The sequence below is a fragment of the Acromyrmex echinatior genome, chromosome 7 (assembly GCF_024713525.1).
Source record: "Acromyrmex echinatior isolate Ae372 chromosome 7, ASM2471352v2, whole genome shotgun sequence".
NCBI classification, from domain to species: domain Eukaryota; kingdom Metazoa; phylum Arthropoda; class Insecta; order Hymenoptera; family Formicidae; genus Acromyrmex; species Acromyrmex echinatior.
The window spans coordinates 2,197,006-2,215,981 of NC_141858.1; the positions used below are offsets into that span (position 1 = coordinate 2,197,006).

The 18,976-nt window shown below is 29.6% G+C and overlaps 1 protein-coding gene and 2 pseudogenes across 7 annotated transcripts in view; 2 read left to right on the forward strand and 1 right to left on the reverse strand.

Moving 5' to 3' along the window:
• The window catches only part of LOC105144482 (48 related 2), a 235,328-nt gene that overhangs the window by 63,167 nt on the left and 153,185 nt on the right, over nucleotides 1-18,976 (reverse strand). For 5 of the 7 annotated variants that reach the window (XM_087408212.1, XM_087408214.1, XM_087408210.1 and 2 more), the window contains one exon: nucleotides 8,896-9,107. In XM_087408212.1, the coding sequence (XP_087264338.1) occupies nucleotides 8,896-9,107 (212 nt within the window). The remainder of the gene's footprint in view (nucleotides 1-8,895; nucleotides 9,108-18,976) is intronic. The other 2 variants (XM_087408215.1, XM_087408211.1) reach the window with 1 other exon arrangement.
• Nucleotides 16,168-16,877, forward strand: LOC147908964 (uncharacterized; annotated as a pseudogene).
• Nucleotides 17,240-17,766, forward strand: LOC147908965 (uncharacterized; annotated as a pseudogene).

Consider the following 18,976-nt stretch of genomic DNA (forward strand, 5'->3'; position numbering starts at 1 on the left):
ATTTTTTTAAATGATTATAATCTCGTTTTTGAGAAAAGTCTATGGTGAGATTTGTGTACTAATCAAAGATGCGTCTGCGAGCTTTATCCGTCACTAACAATAAGTTATATGTGAAAAGTACATTTTCAACACTTTTTTCTCTCTTATTTCATTATTAACCTACCGTAAAATTTTGCACATGTCAATTTCGATACTTCAACTTTATTATATTGAGAGTATAAATTAGTTCGGTCCGTTTTCCAAAAGATGGCTCTGGCTGTTGTGAATGGTTTATAGTGACAGCTGATTTTGGTTTTCAGAGAGTTTTTAGACATCTGCTAATAATATTCAGTTTATATCGCTTTGAGTTTCATACAAAAACCTTGATTTTTACTGTGTTTGAAATGTCGAATTTTGTGTTAACCAAAGCATTTGCGGGAGATTCTAATTTTCTGCTTTAATTAGAAGAAAAGTGCAGCTGAAGCTCATCGAATGCTTATCGAAGTTCATGGTGACACTGCTCCAACTGATAAATCATGTAGGGAATCATGTGATTTCGATGTTTCAAGGATGGAGATTTCAGCATTGAAGACAAGCCTCGCTCTGGACAGCCAAAAAAATTCGAAGACAAAGAATTAGAGGTATTACTCGAAGAAGATCAGAGTCAAACGCAAGAGGAGCTTGCAGAATCATTGGGAGTAACTCAACAAGCCGTTTCTGCACGATTGAGAGCCATGGGAATAATTCAAAAACAAGGAAATTGGGTGCCTTATGAACTGAAACCGAGAGACGTTGAAAGGCGATTTTTCACTTGCAAACAGTTGATTCAAAGACAACAAAGAAAAGAAATTTTTACATCGGACTGGAGATGAGAAGTGGATATTTTACGACAACCCTAAGAAGAAAAAATACTACGCTAAGCTCAGTCAATCGTTGCCATCGACCTCAACATCAACACCAAAGCCGAACATTGATGATTCGAAGATCATGCTTTGTATCTGGTGAGATCAAAAGGGTGTTGTCTATGAGCTGCTGAAACCTGGCGATTCCATTACGGGCGATCGGTATCGGCTATAATTGATTCGTTTGAGCCGTGCATTGCGAGAAAAACGGCCGGAATACGAACAAAGACATGATAAAGTTATTTTTTTTCATGACAACGCTCGGCCTCATATCGCAAAAGTCGTAAAAAAATATTTGGAAACGCTCAAATGGGATGTTTTACCGCACCCGCCGTATTTTCTCCGGACATTGCTCCTTCTGATTACTGGTTGTTCCGAAGGATGCAGCACGATTTGGAAAGTCCGGTTCACTTCTTTCGCAGAAATCGAAAATTGGCTCCAAAATTGGATCGCCTCCAAAGACGAGTCATTTTTTCGAGATGGAATTCGAAAATTGCCTGAGAGATGGGAAAACGTAGTAGCCAGCGATGGACAATACTTTAATTAAGCTGTTCATTCATTTTGTTTTGAAATAAATGCATTTTTGAATACAAAAAAACGGTCCAAACTAATTTGTACTCCAATAAAAAAAAAAGACATTTCTATGGTAGCTCGATTTATTAAAGAATAAAAAATCTCATAGGATCGTACATGTAAAAACACAACTAATAAAAAATAAATGCCTTTAAGAGTCTAATTAGATCTTAAGTACTTGTATAATTCTGTGATTTTATATATTATGTATAATATATAAATTTATATATTACGTATATGGTCCTTTCAACTGCGCACTGAAATGATTTTTCGTTCTTGAAACTTTAAGATCAAAAAATCATTTCAGCGCGCAATTTAAAGAACTACATACTCTCGGTATATAAATTCATACAGAGTTATACAAGCATTTAAGACCTAGCTGGACTCTTACAGGCATTTATTTCCTATTGGTTAAAAAAAATATAATGTTATCATCTTCAAAGTATCTTCTTTTGGACCTTGAATATTATATATTTAATTTCTATAAGGTAAAAAATATTCTGCAGAGAACAGTATTTCTCTTGTTGAGAATTTAATATTAAATTAAAGTCATTCAAGTTTAATTATTTGTAATAATAAAGGAAAATTACCAATAATATATAAGTCTTCCAAAAGATATTACTTTATTGCTCGTGAACTATTGTATTTTATTTTTCGGACACTATTGTAAATTACTAATAAAATATAATCTGGTCAACAAAGTAAAATTGTAATTAATATATTTGTGGTTTATTTCTACAATACAAAATCAGCTAAAAACAAAATTAAAAGACACAAAAATAAAATTTTTATGGTTTTCTTTTACAAATTGCATAGTTTAAATAATTTAAGTGGCTATATACTTAAATAGTTTAAATGACTATATATTTTTTATAATATTATATCGTTGTAGATGTTTGTAGTTTTATAAATCAGTCTTATTAATATTTCTTTCTTTTTTATTTCCTTCATGATGGTTTTAAATATAAAATCGAGGTGCATCGTAAATTTGTCTATAAAATATAAGATAACATAATATTCATAGTGTTGTGTTCCTATCGGATCTAAAGGCAACTTTATATTTATGGGAAAACTAAGAAAAAAATTATCGCGTTACACGTTTACGTCTTGCATGAAGTATGTATACAAATAAACAAAAAAACATCTTATACTGAAACGAAAAGATTTTAGAAAATGTTATTTACATTCATATATAGGTATTTTATATTGATAATTTCTGTAAAAAAAGAATATGAATATGTGGCATTATTGTTTATTGTGTCAATTTTGAGGACAAATTTGTTAAAACACTCACTTTTATCTTACAAAAAAGTTAATTGCAAAATTGTAAACAATAAAAATTGTTATGTTATTGCTGAAGATACTTGCTAGTTTGTATTCTAAAATTTTATTTTTAGCTTTTGTTTAAGAAATACTATCTAAAAATGAAGTGGTATGTCGATATCAGCGACCTTTCTCTACTACTAATTTAATATTTATAATGCGAACAAAGACAGAATCGAGAGTATATATTTTTAAAATTAGAAGAAAATATTTAAGAAAATTTTTGACGCAATTATACATAATTATCTATCTAATTCAGGCCCATCCAATATTTTTCTCGCGAGCTAAATGCTTTTACCATTTCATTGTCTCATTAAACAAAAAAAAAGAATACAAGAAAAAAATAGATAAAGCTAAATGCTAGAATTAAATCAAGAGTTGGAGTAAATTGCTGAGAAAAAATTTGAGTGCCACTTCTTTTTTTAATTTTTTTTTCCTCATTTAACGAAATGTGAGATGGAAGCGTTATCTCGAGCAAAGTATTGGGAATGCTAATCTAATTGATAGAATTTCTTTGAAATACAGTAATTGGCAAAAATAAAAAAATCATTATATATACAAATATAAAACTTTTATTTATTTCTTAAAATACAAAAAATTATAATATATATATTTTCAGTTTTCTGAATTTAGAAGCTCTTTTTCATGTTTTTTTCAAAATTTGGACATGTCTTTATTGAAACTCGGGCTCGAAGATAATTTTATTTTTTAGTAAAATAGCAAAACACATACGATACAGAAAAAACAAACTTTTTTACGCATAAAACATCTCGAATGATTTCTGCGATCACCATATTTAAATTTCATTGAAAATCTTTGAGTAATTCTGAATTCTAGACTTAAGGAGATCCAAAAGTCATCTGTATTATCGACTAAATCATGTAATCTTTGTATAACAGTTATTATTTTGTTCTCTTACTGATTTGAAAATCCTTTTCCAATCCAAGATTAAAGTATACGCATTAACATGTTTATGAGGTGAAGTTTATGCTAAAAATGACAAAAAATTTCAAAATTGAGAACTTTATCATTTTTTACAAGGGAAGATTCACAACTGTCCGCAATCGATTCTCCATGAGATATGTTAAACACGAAAATCTAAGAGACACGTTTTTTTATACGTCCGCTAACTCATGTTTAAGGGGTGAAACCACTTAAAAAAAAAAATGGTATTTTTTTTCAAGGCGAATATCGTCGGAAGTATAAAAGATAGAAAAAAATTTTTTAAACAAAAGTTGGTTTCAAGAGTATTTTAAAGTTATAGATAAAAAAAATTTTTGTTTATTTTTTTATTTAACAAAATACTACAATCACCCATAATTTTCTTAAATTTTCAAATTTTTCTTTTACCAAATTAAAAATTATTTTTTTACGAATTCAACCATGTATAATAAAGTGTGTAGTAAATTATATTATAATATATCATTTTCGAGAATTAATTATTAACGCGTATATACGTAATCTATGCTCATATTCGTAAGTAATTGTCGAAACAGTAAAATATATGAAAACTTGAAAACATGTCTCAAGTAAAATTTGTATAACTTTCTATATGCTTTATTATATATGTATTTACATTTTATATACAATATATTAGGTGCTGGAATTAATTCGTAGCGTTTTTAATGAAAGAATGTTATTTATTTCACATGAGCATTAAAAAATACATTAATGAAAGTACTTCCCATCACTTGTAAAACGCTACGAATTAATTCCAACACCTAATATAATATATATGTGTATGTATATGTATTTAGATTTTCTAAATATATAATATTTTTAAAATATATTAACCCTATTATTATTTCTTTGACATTTATGCCTAAATTCTAAACAAAATTGTAAGGTTCGTAACATATTCTCGTAAAATTTATAAGAATTTTGAAGTGTTTAAACTATTATACGATATTTTTACAGACAACTTTTTATTAGCCATAAGATTTACAAAAAATCGTAAATATTTGTGAATAATTTTACGTCTTATGATACATACGCATAAAATTAGAATATTGGTTATAAATTCTTACGAGTTTTACGAGAACAAGTTACGAGTCTAAGCATATTCGGCTATCTTTAAACGTTAATATCTCATTAATTATTGCGAGCATTACAAAATGGTAGAGGACTTTTCTACTCAGTTTAGTCCACTCTGCCTGCTGGGACGAGTGGGACCGTATATTCATGCCACCCTGTATATATATATATATATATATATATATATATATATATATATATATATATGTATATATGTATATGTATATATATTGTATATAAAATTTAAATGCATATATATTAAAGCATATAGAAAAATATACAAATTTTATTTAAGACATCTTTTCAAATTTTCATATATTTTACTGTTCCGACGACAATTATTTACGCATATGAGCATTTACGTATATACGGAAGCGTTAATAATTAATTCTCGGAAATGATTTTAATACAACTTTATTACACATAATTGAATTCGCAGAAAAATAATCTTCAATTTGGTAAAAAAAATTTGAAAATTTAAGAAAATTATGGGTAATGAGGGTATTTTGTTAAACAAAAAAATTAAAAAAATTTTTTAATCATAATTTTAAAGTATTCTTGAAACCGTACAACTTTTGTTTAAAAAATTTTTTTCTATCTTTTATATTTCCGACGATATTCGCCTTGAAAGAAAAACACCATTTTTTTTAAAGGGGTTTCACTTCTTAAATATGAGTTAGCGCACGTATAAAAAAAATACCTGTCTCTTAGATTTTCGTGTTTAACAACATATCTCATGGAGAATCAAATCGATTCCGGATTAGATCGGTTCACAGTTGCGAACTTTCTCTTGATAGTCCAATAGCGCTCCATGTAGTGACAATATTTGCTTCGTATATATAAAAGCTGTGCAATCTGTATTTTGCATAACGGTAGTCTACAGACTAGTAAATTGCATGAAGAAATAACAAGTTCTTATAACTCAGATATTTAATTAGAATGTTATTGTTATACAAAAATTTGTGTGTGATACTTTTTAAATTAAAAACGTTTAATTAACGAATAAATTTTCAATTATAACTTTATAAAAATCAATAACAAATATTTTTTATTATTTTATGAAACAATCAATTTTATAAATAAGACAACTTTTGCTGGTTAGTGAAAAATGATAAGTGACATCTAGAAGGTAAGGTTTGCCGACTCTTGCCCAACATTGTATCGACATTAGTAATATCACAGCAAAATGACTGTCATTGATCGAACAACAGTGCAATGTTGGCTACGTTAGTCGATTCTTATCTGATGACAACTTTGGGCCATCATTGGATCAACGTTAGCATTATGTTGGCAATTGGTTGTCACTCCAATCACGGCGCAACGTCGGCCCAGATACCGATGAACTCTGGGCAAATTTTCGTGACTATCAATAGAGCTCGGAAGGCCCGAGGATAAATGAAGAATGATAACATTACCGACGACAATTAAAAATTTACAATTATTATAACATAAATATTTTGATACGTTATTAAATTCGTGATTTTTTATTATATAAAAGCTGTAAATAAGTACTTTTAATGATATAATATCTTATATATTGTCGAAAAATTACAATTTTTTCTCTGCAGTTATCATCTCTATTGATAATCGGATGATACTCGGATGATATCATTAAAATCACAGTTTAAAATAAAAATCGAGAGTATTATTAAGTTTTAAACATATATACATGTCTACAAAACTAATAAATAATGAAATTAGTACCGTAATACTAGTTTATTACTTTTAATCACTTAAATTTTAACACGCGAATTTCCATAAGTGCCTTTAATAGTATCTTGTCGGTGGCCCAGACTATATTAATAAACTCTTACTTAATGACTCTCGGGTTAATATTGGCAATATGTCGGCAACCGGTTGTCACGTCAACCACGGTGCGGCGTCGGTTCATATTATATTAGTTGATTCTTGTCTGAAAACAACCTTAGGCTGCTATCGGACCAGCATTGAGCCAATGTTGGCAACATGTTGGTAACCGATTGTTATGTCAATCATGGCGCGACAGCGAGCCAAGTTATGCTAATCAACTTTTACTTAATGACGACTTTCGAGGCAACGTTGGCAGTATCTCGGCAACCGGTTGCCATACCAATCATGGCATGACGTCGGCCCAAGCTATGTTAGCTGACTCTTATCTGAAGACAGTTTTAGGCTATCGTCGGGTCAACGTTGGGCTAACATTGGCAGTACGTTAGCAACTGGTTGTCATAACAATCACGGTAAGACGCCTGATCAAGCTATATTAAACTTCTTACTTAATAACTACTCTTGGCCAATGTTAACAGTATGTCGGCAACTGGTTGTCATATGACAATCACGGCGCGACGTTGACTCAGACAAGAGCGGCGCACACAGTACAATTGGACACATTGCAAATGCACACAGTTCAATTGCACACTGTTCAATTGCACATCGTACAATTGGACACAGTTTATTTGCACATCGTACAGTTGCACACATAAAAGTTGCGCACACGAAAGTTGTACACACCATTTAATTTAAACGGTGTGCGCAACTTTCGTGTATGCAATTGATCGGTGTGCAAATGAACTATTCGTATCTTTATGTGCGCGTAAAAACTGCGCGCATTTTTGCATGGGCAATCTGAACGGTGTGTAACTGAACGGTGTGCAATTGAACCGTGTGCATTATTATATATTCAATTGCAATGTGTGCATTTACAACGTGTCCAATTGTACTGTGTGCAAGTGAATGCCACTCGGCTCAAGCTATGTTAGCCGACTCAGCTGAAAAATACTTTGGGCCACCATCGGCCAACATTAGCAGTAGGTCACGTCAATCACTGCGTAACATAGTCTCAGGCTACCGACTTTTATCTGAAGACAATTTTGGGCCACCGTCGAGTCAATGTACTTTGGCCAACGTTGGCAGTATATCGATAACATGTTATCATATCAATTACGATGCAACGTTGCGACGTTGATCCGTGAATTGTCATCAAATAAGAATCGGTTAAAGTTCTTGAATAGTTATCACAGTCATATTGAATCGTGACGTCAGAAGCGAGAAATGATACGTTAATTTTTATTACGTACCATTTATAAATAAAGACAATTTAGATAAAATAAACTGATGAGATTATTTTAAAACATTTGTAAAAATGGACGAAAACTATGTTTATTCCCCCTGACATTTAGTAAATAATCGTAAAAAGTGATAAAAGATATGTGTAAGTGAAAATAAGCTACCTATGAACATTGAATAAAAGCACTTAATGTCTTTGGTGCACTTTGATCCGACGTTAGCGTCACATCTGATTACCATTATACTGCTAACGTTGGCTCAATATTGGCCTGACCGTAACCTAAAGTTGGCATTAGATAAGAATCGGCTGATATAGTCTGGGCCGACGTCGCGCTGTGTTCGATTAAGGACAATCTATTTGCTGTGATATTGCCAACGTCGGCGTAACGTTCAACATCGGGTAAGATTCAGCAAATCTCAATAGATAATGAGTAACATAATTTATCAGTTGAAAAAATGGTGTAGCACGTAAGGCAGAAGATTCTTGATACAAAGGTCCTAGGTTCGAATATTTCAAGATAAGTGTGTTTTTCAAAATTAATTTAAATATCTAATTTCAGGTAAAATCTCACCATACACTTATAAACATCTTGGATATGAAACATCTTTAATTAAAAAATAATTACTTTTTTTACCTTATATTGCACTAATTGTGTTGACTCGATATTAATATTCAACGTTGAGCCAATGTCGATGATCAGCGTCGGCTAGACACAGGTTTTTAATGTTGGTTCGATCTTATCATTTGGATTATTATACCGACATCGATCCGACGTTACAACTAATACTGGGCCGACGTTGGTGACCAATATCAACTCAACACTAGCATTCGACTTTGGGCCGATCTTATAATTTAGATATTATACTGACGCGATGTTATAGTCAGTATAGCCGACATTCGGAAGATCGTATCCGACGTTGACCCATCGTTGGCCCAGTTATAGAACTGTACATGGGTTGTTTATAACTTTTATACTTACAATTTTTAATATGTTATAATGTATTTAAAATATTTAGATGATTGTAAAAATAAACGTACCGCTCGTGTTCCATTCAGCTCGTTCGCCATTTATTTCACCCCTAAGACACCTCTCGACGTATGTTAAGGGATCAAGCCTGGCTGCTAGAACCTCGCGCAAGAGAGCAATGTATGCTATGGCCAGGCGCAAGGTATCAATCTTTGACAGTCGCTTTTCGTAAGGAAAGGTTGGCACATGGACCCGAAGCTCGTCGAAAGCCGAGTTGATGCTGCTAAAAATTGCAATCACACTGACAATCCGCCCGCACGTATCTTGTACCGAAAATATAACAAATATTTTATTGTATATATCTATATATTCTAGAAATGTATATTGTACATATATTTATGTATCCTAAAATAAAATATCACATTATGAATTAATAATGCAAAATGTTAATATTATAACGAGTAAATACAAGCAACGACTGATTCTATTAGCAAGCGATAGTTCACAAACTTTAGTGTTTTATATATTATATATATATATATATATATATATATATATTATCAAAAATAAAAAAAATTTTTTCTAATTATTTTAGATTATATTTTTTGTACATAAAGTTACTTTTTGAAATGAAGCTTATAGTGCGTTTTACATTCTGTGTATTAAAGGTATGAAGAAGTTTTTAGTCCATTTTTAGCGTTTTGGTATAATTATCTTAAATTCAAATAATTTCATATCCATTCATGCATTTGTAAGATTAATATATATTAAAATACCTAAACGCTATATTTAATAAAAAAGACTAGAAACTAAGCTCGTTGATTTAGATTACAAACATATTAAATTTAGACGACCAGAAAACAAGCAAATTGGGCTAGAATAATTATTTTTTTATTATTTAAAATGACTTTAAAAAACGTTTCGATTAATACAGTTTTCATTAGTTAAAGAATTAATAGTAAATATAAAAAATAAAATTGTGCTACTTTACATGATAAATTAATAGTGTCGAATGTAAGAGGTGAAATTAAAAGATTATCCAGATTATCGATCTAACAATTTTATTAGATAAATAATATATTAAATAACATATTATTAACATATTGTAAATTACTGTCATCATGTTATTCAATAAATTATAATGAAATGTCAAATTATAAAAATTATTCTATAATAATAATAAAGAATTCATAAATCAGATAATTCTCCGTCATGAAAAATCATTAATTTTTTTATTTTCAAATATAGTTCTATTTTGAGTGTTGAAGCAAGATGGTACTACTGCTAAAGGCTTAAAGCTAAAAAAAATATATATTTTTATATTGTATGTTTTTGTAATGCATTAATACTGGAACAATATGCCTTAAAGGTATTATAGATTCAATACTATTTTCTAAGGATTTCCTTTTAGACTAGTTTTGATGTTGTTTTGAAGGTAAGGGATAAAACTCAAAAATCGCAACTATATTAATTTAAGGTAGTTATACCCAAAATGTATTATTCAAGAATGTCTTGAAATTTTCGTCTCAAATAATTTAGACATTAATACATATGCCTGTAAAAGATGAATTGGAATTACCATCCCGTTTCTGATATACATATAACCGATCAAACATCGTAAATGTTTCTATATCTATTATTGCAGTATAATTATTTTTAGCTGTGATGCGACATGAATTTTCATATAGCTTCGAAATCATATTCAAAAAGTTAATGAAAAACGAGTCTTAAATAGTTAAATTCGTGAAGAAACTCATGTAATAACATCACAAATATTTATCACATGATATTAAAGTTGGGTCAATAAAAAATCTTAATTTTATACATTTTCTCGAGAATTGAAGACATCTATTAGATATGGTAATGTTGCACTTTCGAGAACCGACAAGAAGATTGTCTTTCGCATTCTTGTCGTTTCTTCGTGAGAGCCGCTTTACACTTTTTTTTTGCTAAAATTATATTTTTGATATATTTTCCTTTATAACACATTTGTGCGAACGTTTTTTTCTTTTGTATAAATATCTTGACAGATAACTTGTGCCTATATTCATTTGCTTATAAAACTGCGATGTCGCCACGATCTAATTTTTCTTATTTATTACGTGATACGGAAGTTTCCTTTTTTTCTCTTAAATTAATTTATTCTTTGATTTAATATTATAAGTATATAAAATACTTCGTTTTATTATTTTTTTAGATTTTACATAGCGATATATTTACTTGAAATTTAGTCATGTTTGAATCTGTCATTGACTCGTATAATTGGGGTATAACTACGAGTTCATAAAGAATTCCTAATTATGCTCTCATCGGAGATTCCTTAGAATGAATTTTAAGATATTGGGGGACTAACTGGATGTTCATTTAGCCTCCCCACCTGGGAAAAATTATTTTATATATAATTGCATATAGTTATATGTATGTAGAAGGGCGGTTTTCGGTATGACTCGGCAGTTTCGAGGAGTTCTGGTAGTTTTCAGGTCGATCTTAAAAATCATATATGTTTATCGTAGATTCAGGGACTGTCCTGCAAATAACCGTTATTTTATTTCTGTATAAAGTCCTTAAAACAGATAAAAATATTTTTATACTAAATGTGTATAGATGTTATTACAGATAAGCTATATATATGTTGTATATGCTTATAAATAGTTTAGTTATGATACTAATTACTTGACAAATTTTATATAAAGTAAATATACAGTCTCTTAGTACATCAAATTTGTTAAGTTCCGAATTGCCGTTGATATGCAAACATGTCTAAACTGTATATTTACATTATGCATATAAGGTTTGGCAAATAATTAGTCTCGTAATTAAACTGTATATAAATATATACAATATATATAAAGCTTATCTTATAAATAACATTATTATTTACAATCATTTTAAAGACAGTTCCTGAAATTGCTGCAAAACATATGTAGTTTCCAGAATTTAAAAACTTGAAAGCCTCGAAACTGCCTCAATTCATGTCAAAAATTGATCCGAAAACTGCCCTTCTACATATATTATTATAATCGAAAGCAGTGTCACTTTAATATCAATAAATATTTAATCTTATATTTCATATCTTTGAAGACATACATCATATATATTAACATAATTGTATATTTAAATGCATCTAACAGTAGTATCCAATCTAAATATTATAAAATTAGTGCCTATTAATGTTAATTTGGCTGTATATGACAAGTTTGTTTTAACTCTTATTATAAAAATTCTATTATAGTATGCAAAAATCATGATGTCGTCTAGTTTAAATAATAATTTTCAGGTCTATACGTATACATACAGCAGTAGAATGGCAATTTTCAGATCGTTTTCCGAGAATACCGAAATGTTTAAACATTGATCTCAATATTTTTGTAATTTTTTAAAACAGAGTTTTACCAATACCAATTCTTCTTGTTTGCTAAAATGATTATATTTTTCACTCTGTCATATACTGATAATAAAATTTTCGATCATGAACGACATGATGATCAAATCTGAAGCAAAACATCGAAGATAACAACTTCTATATATATATATATATATATATATATATATATATATATATATATATAATAATAGAATGACAGTTTTTAGATCGTTAGTTTTTGATATAAAAAAACTGAAAGGACAACTAAAAACAGAATACTGTTTTAGAACATTCTGAAATTTTTTTTTAAGAATCGTAAACCTAGTTTTAATTATCCCTTAGTCATATCTTCAAACTGTAGTTATTGGAACTTATCATAATTTTTTATTAAGATGTACGAAAGAATGCAAGACATGAAAATTGGTCCTGTATATGATTTAATTTTTAACGAAGTGGATTTCAGAACTTTTATATAAAAAACACAGAATTTCATTCTGCTTCTATTTAATACTGCATTTTAGTAATATATACATTAGCAGATGCCGTATTCTTTCATATACGATTAATAAATCAGTAAAATGAATTATTCGTTTCTTTTTATCGTGAAAATGTATTGCCTGAAAGCTGCCTTTTTATTAAAATATAATTAGGTTAATTGATACGCAGTTTTAGACTTGTGCCAAAATTTTATATAATTTATTAGTTTCTTTTTTCTAGGGCACAAAATTGAAAAAAAATTACTTATAAATGTAAAATGTAAAGATTGCAAACGTTAAATAAAGATATGGTCGTTTTAGTTAAAAATGTTATTGAAAACTGCCGTTCTAAATAAATTTTAATATATCTTCAAAAATACTGACTTTTGTAATCGAAGAAGCGTTTCCAAACATTTGCGGCATTATTATGCACGAAAATCATAAATTTAGAAAGTGTCCTGAAAATTGCCCTTCCATATACATATACATATATAATTTACATATTTATATATAATTACACAGGGTTTTCAGAAAGTCTGGAAAGGCTAAAATATCTCGAAAACGATCAATTCTAGTGAAAAATATATAAAAGCAAAGTTGTAGGACTTCAAAAAATATACGTAACTGATGATAAAAGGTTAATATTGGGTGGAGTCTGCAAGGTCATGTGAAGGTCACGATGAATTTTTTAAACAGGATCCCCCTCTTTTTATTACATAGTTTTATAATTTATTTGAAGAGCTTTTCAAAACACTATAATAAAATATTTTTTCATTAAATACTTTTCAAATTATGAGGCTTGAAAGTTACAGAATCGCCGGCATTAGCATTACGCAAGATGTCCGACCGATAGTTAAAACTTCTTAAATATTGTTCAGAATCATAGGCACCGAGCCGTCTCTGTTCAATCACGTCTGCTGCCGACATTTCGTTCAAAACATGAGTATATCTCGCTCCTGTTTTAATCACGCTATCTATCTGAGATGGCACGCGAGCCCCCTTGCGCGACACTCGGAAAGTTGATTATCGTACACACGTTTCGCGTGCGAGAGTTCAGATCGCTTCTCGATTACAATCATCTATCAATATATGTACTCAACGCATCTTATCCCGAATATTCAGAGCGAATTACACCGACGTTTCATCGCGCATCAATGCTGTATTTTGTCCCGTAATGTTATCGATCTACGCCGATTGCGAGGGCATTCAGTGCACGAGAATTACATGAGTCTCTGGCGAGATTCATTGCTACCCACAATACGAATTCTTTCTAATGGCTGCGAGAAATTATTTAAAGTTGTGCCAAGTGCGAGTTACATGCATGTGCACGCGTCTAACCGAACGAATCAATTCGGACCATGAGCATCGCCTACCGCCCGCTTCGAACAAATCTTAATTCTTACTCGAGAATAAAGCTTAAATTATTATAACAACGAGAGTCGTCATTTCACGCCGCCTTGGTGAGCGAACCTTCCATTCAAGGTTCCACAAAGTGACACCAGCGTCACAACACAACATACACATAATTTGCATTAAATCTTCTTTTAAGCTTTTTATTTTATTGATAGTTTTATAAACAGTAAATGTTCAGAAATGGGGCCCTCAGAAACCGCAGTTTTTTTTTTCTATAATGAATAAAACTAGTTGTGTAGTGAAAAAAATGTCTTGGAAAAAACTAATCAATACTGTAGTTATAATTTTGTCAGATAATTTACTTTAAATTGTAACGTAATAGAAAATAGAAAATACACAGATTAGTTACAATTTTATAGTAAATTTATTTTGTCATATGTAAACACAAAAATTGTGACTCTGTCAAAAACGCGCAAATAAATTTTATTAATAAAAAATAAAAAAATTTTTTGCAATGTTTTAAATAATTATATTAAGAGTAACTTGTTATACACTGTTATGAAATTATGCTATAAAATTTAGTTAAAATTTATTACGTTATTGTAGTGTTTTATAAAATAATATTCTTAATATTAAAAATAGCTAACATTAATTTGTAATAATGTTTTGCTTGTTTTATATAGTTTACAGTCACTGTGAATATAATTTGTTCACTTTACATTAAACATAAAGAATAAACTGCTTTACAGTAATTGTAGATATTTTCTATAATTTGTCATAAAATATTCTGGTGTCTGCGTGATGCACGCATGGTTTTTTCCCACTCATTCTTGTTCTTCAGAATCATCTTTTCGTTATCAAACCACGATCAATCAGAAATAATCACGATTTTTCCTACCTTCATTTTCTGATTCATAGGTAATGACTGCCAAATAATATAAGTACGTTTTTGATGTTTCCGTAGTGGCCGTGGAATGTAATTTTCAGTAGTGGTGTCTATTTGTAATAGTACCCCGTGGTATCGTAAGGACTTTGCATAACCTTTTGTCGCCATTCCGAATACTCTTTCTGTATAAGAAATTTTCTAACGTCTTATCGATAGTTATCCCTATTGTTAATTATCGATAGAATAATATAGAGACATTCAAATTTTGAAATAGAATTTTTTCCACAAAAACGACAAATTCTCTCGTAAAACATAATATAAATGTCTTTTTACAACTAGTTTTGTTACTGAAGAAAAAAGGTAAAATGTATATTACCGACGACCTCATCATTTCAATAATATGTTGTCAAGGTCATGATCCTGAGTCATCTCCATGAATTTTAACAGTTGCTCGTTATTCATTTAAAAGTTATTAACAACAAAAGTTAAAAAATAATGACATTTTTCTGCTATATGAAACAAAAATTCTTTTGTTTTGAAATATATTTTATGACTTTCCACGCAAAGCGACGACTTTCACTCCATTTCCTCTCCCTGTTTCAATTTTATTTCTTAAACATTTTTGTTAATAACTTTTTAATGAATAACGAGCTACGGTTATAATTTATTGGTGGTGACTTAGCGTCAAGATTATTGAAATCGATGAGGTCGGTAATATTTACCGAAAAAATCGCGGTTTTTGAAGGAGTATCACTTCTGAATATTTATCTCTCAAACTTAGCATTGTTCGTTTACATAATCCGACAAGTGATATCACATTTTTTTAATTACTAGCTATAAAGCTTTTGTAATAAAAAAATATCTAAGTTAGGTGACACTCTAGTTGTAAAATGTAAGTTTTTTACTTTTGTTCAATTTTAATATAAGGTTTACATTGATGGGCGTTGGCAGAATAACTCCCACGTATCACAACAGCGTGTGCAAGCTTGCAAAGCGTTTTGGGAGCGCTCTTGTGACTGCATCTCCCAAAATTGCTATCAGTTACACACTTTCATTGCATGGGAATAATTTGGCAGATTTTAAGTCACACTGATCAAAAAATGATTATGCGCATAAAAAGCGCTTTAAAAATGCATTTCAGAAGCAATTTAGAAGCACTTTTTTAGCACAGAAACATCGATTTTGCAGGTATTATTTAAGAAAATTTTATTTGATAATAAAAAATTTGTTGAAAATTATCTAAAATAAAGCATTTTTCACTATAATGGGTTGTAACAGAAGTAACAGAAGAAACTTATCTCAATTCAAGAACTTTATAAACTATATAATTCTGAAATGATTGAAGATGATGAAGATGATGGAGTGAAGATAATTTAATTAAATTCTCACCCTCAATGTTCAAATGATGACGCAGACTTTGATAGTTCTTATAAAAGACGAGCTGTTGAATATTGGTGGAATTATGATATTAATGAAAAAAAACAAAAATAAAAGGAAGCGTCCGCTAAAATCAATGCAAAATAAATTTAGAAAAGTTTCATCTGAACGTCAATTAAGACGATGGGAAGAACAATTACATTCAGGTGGAAATCGTATAGAAAAATTATCTTACATCTCCAAATTTACACGATAAATTTACTACAGTTGTTGAATCATTCATAGTTCATGATATTGATTTACAAAGATGGACTTTACAATCTCAAGAAGAAGTAAGAAATTTAAGTCCTATATTTAAAACATCTCACAGTTGGGTATTAAGATTCTAAAAGACCCACCGAATTTTTTCGAGAAAAATTACGAAATTTGTAACTAAAAGAACAATAGAAGATTTCATTGAGTTGCAAAATACAACTAATAATTTTCTGAAAACAGTAAAACCACTTATCGAATAGTTCTGAAAATGTTTTTAATTGTGATCAAAGTGATTTCCAATTAGAAATTCATTCTGAAAGGTCATTATCTCATGAGGAGTAAAGAAAGTAGAGTGTATTGTGCAATTATATCATCAACAACACACTCATACACCAATAATATTGTGTAATGGAAATTTGTTGTCACCTTTATTTATTGTATTGAAAGAAATTAATAGTATATTTGGACCAAGAATACAAGAAACCTTATTTACACCAATAAATGTTGTTGTAAAAGCATCGAAATCTGTTTTATTATTAAAAAATAAATATAAATTTGCATAAATGGAATAATATAATGAAATTATAAGTCTTATTTCTGTGATATATTTTATATTGTATTTAAGAACCTCATAACAGTCAATAACTGTTATAAGATAATTATATTAATTTAACATTTATTTATTTCTTACAGATCATTTTAAAATGTCGTTAGAAGATTATTTTCCAAACATTGGTTCTAATAGCATTCTTCTTATCGATTTATGAATTGGATATTGTCTCAATATTATTTCAGATTTAATATCTGCAGGGAAACATATTACTACTATGGTTATACCAAAAGATATAGGGAAAATACAATCATTAGATGTTGACGGATTTAGAATTTGAACAAATTTTGCTAAAAGATTTTCAGATACTGTTTTATTATTAGAAAGCAATATAAATTTACATGAACGAAATAATATAATAAAATTACAATCTCTGATATATAATCAATTGTCATCCCCGCGATATCACAACTTATTTAAATATTCGTGGTTTAAAAGTGATTATACAAACGAAACACCAGAAGAATTTGAAAATTCAGTATAGTTTTGACAAAAGTTCAACAACATATGATATCGAAGGTTGCAGTAATACAGTTGTAGTAAAATATTCATGGTGCAAGAAGACATTATGTTTAAAACATTTTTTCATCGAGTCATTATTGTAATGAGTATAATGAGTAAACGATACAAAAAATATAAATTTATGGTGTATAAACATTTAAAAATTATTTATACTAAGTATAATGTACAGTGTATCCCACATAACTGTGATCACGATTTTTCCAGCATTTCCGATAATTAAAAATTAGTTTGGATAAAAGTTAATCAGTTTTCAATCAGCTACAAATTGCAATATTAAATATTTGCAAAATACTCTTTTTTAGGAAAAAAGTCAAGGTTATCCTATTTTTTTAAATGGCACTACATATTTTTTACTTTATAATATTGTAACTGGTCAAGACGAGTTCAATGACCTGCTATACTATAACCTTGAGGTGACCTTACAGTCAGATGTGAAGAACAAACGTAGTCTTTTCGGAATTCGTAATATTTCCGAATGTAGTTCACACGTGTACGTAGAAAAAATATCAACATAACTTGTAATATAGCGTAGCTCGAACGCTTCAGTTTTTGTGTTCAGTCTTAGTTTGTTGTTAGAACAAATCATCAGTTCAGTCTCAGTTTGTCGAAAATATATTTCTATAATGAGAAAGTTGCTATTAATATTCGGTGTAAAAGGAATGCATGTGAAGCTGCAATTCTGTATGCCACAAGGTACCCACAGAGACATCACTCGTGCAACAATGTTTTATAATATTGAAAAGAATAGAAATTAGGGAGAATTTGAAAAGAAGAAAAGGAACAAATCACATTTAAGTACAAATACAGATAATACTCTTATGATTTTAGCACATTTAGAAGAAAATCTGCACACTTCCATTCGTGCACTTGCTACTGAAACTGGTTTATCTGAGAGTTCTATTCATAAGATGGTAAAACAGAATCGTTATCATTCTTACAAAATGACTAAAGTACAACATTTACGTATAACTAATTTACAACGTCGTCTAAATTTTGTAGTTAGTCACATATGAAAGTAATCCTGAAATATTACAGAATATCCTATGGACAGGTGAATATAAGTTTTCAAATAATGATGTAATTAACTGTCATAATTATCACTTTTGGTCGAAGGATAATTCCCATTGGTTCCGAGAACTGTAAATTTCAACTGAACTTTTCAACAGAAAATTACAATAAATGTTTGATGTGGTCTAGTATACGGTCATCTGATCTTACTTTTATGAACAGAACTTGACAGCCCAAGCTTACTTAAATTTTTTTCGTTCCAAACTTCCAACATTGTTGCAAGTGATTCCGAATGATGTCG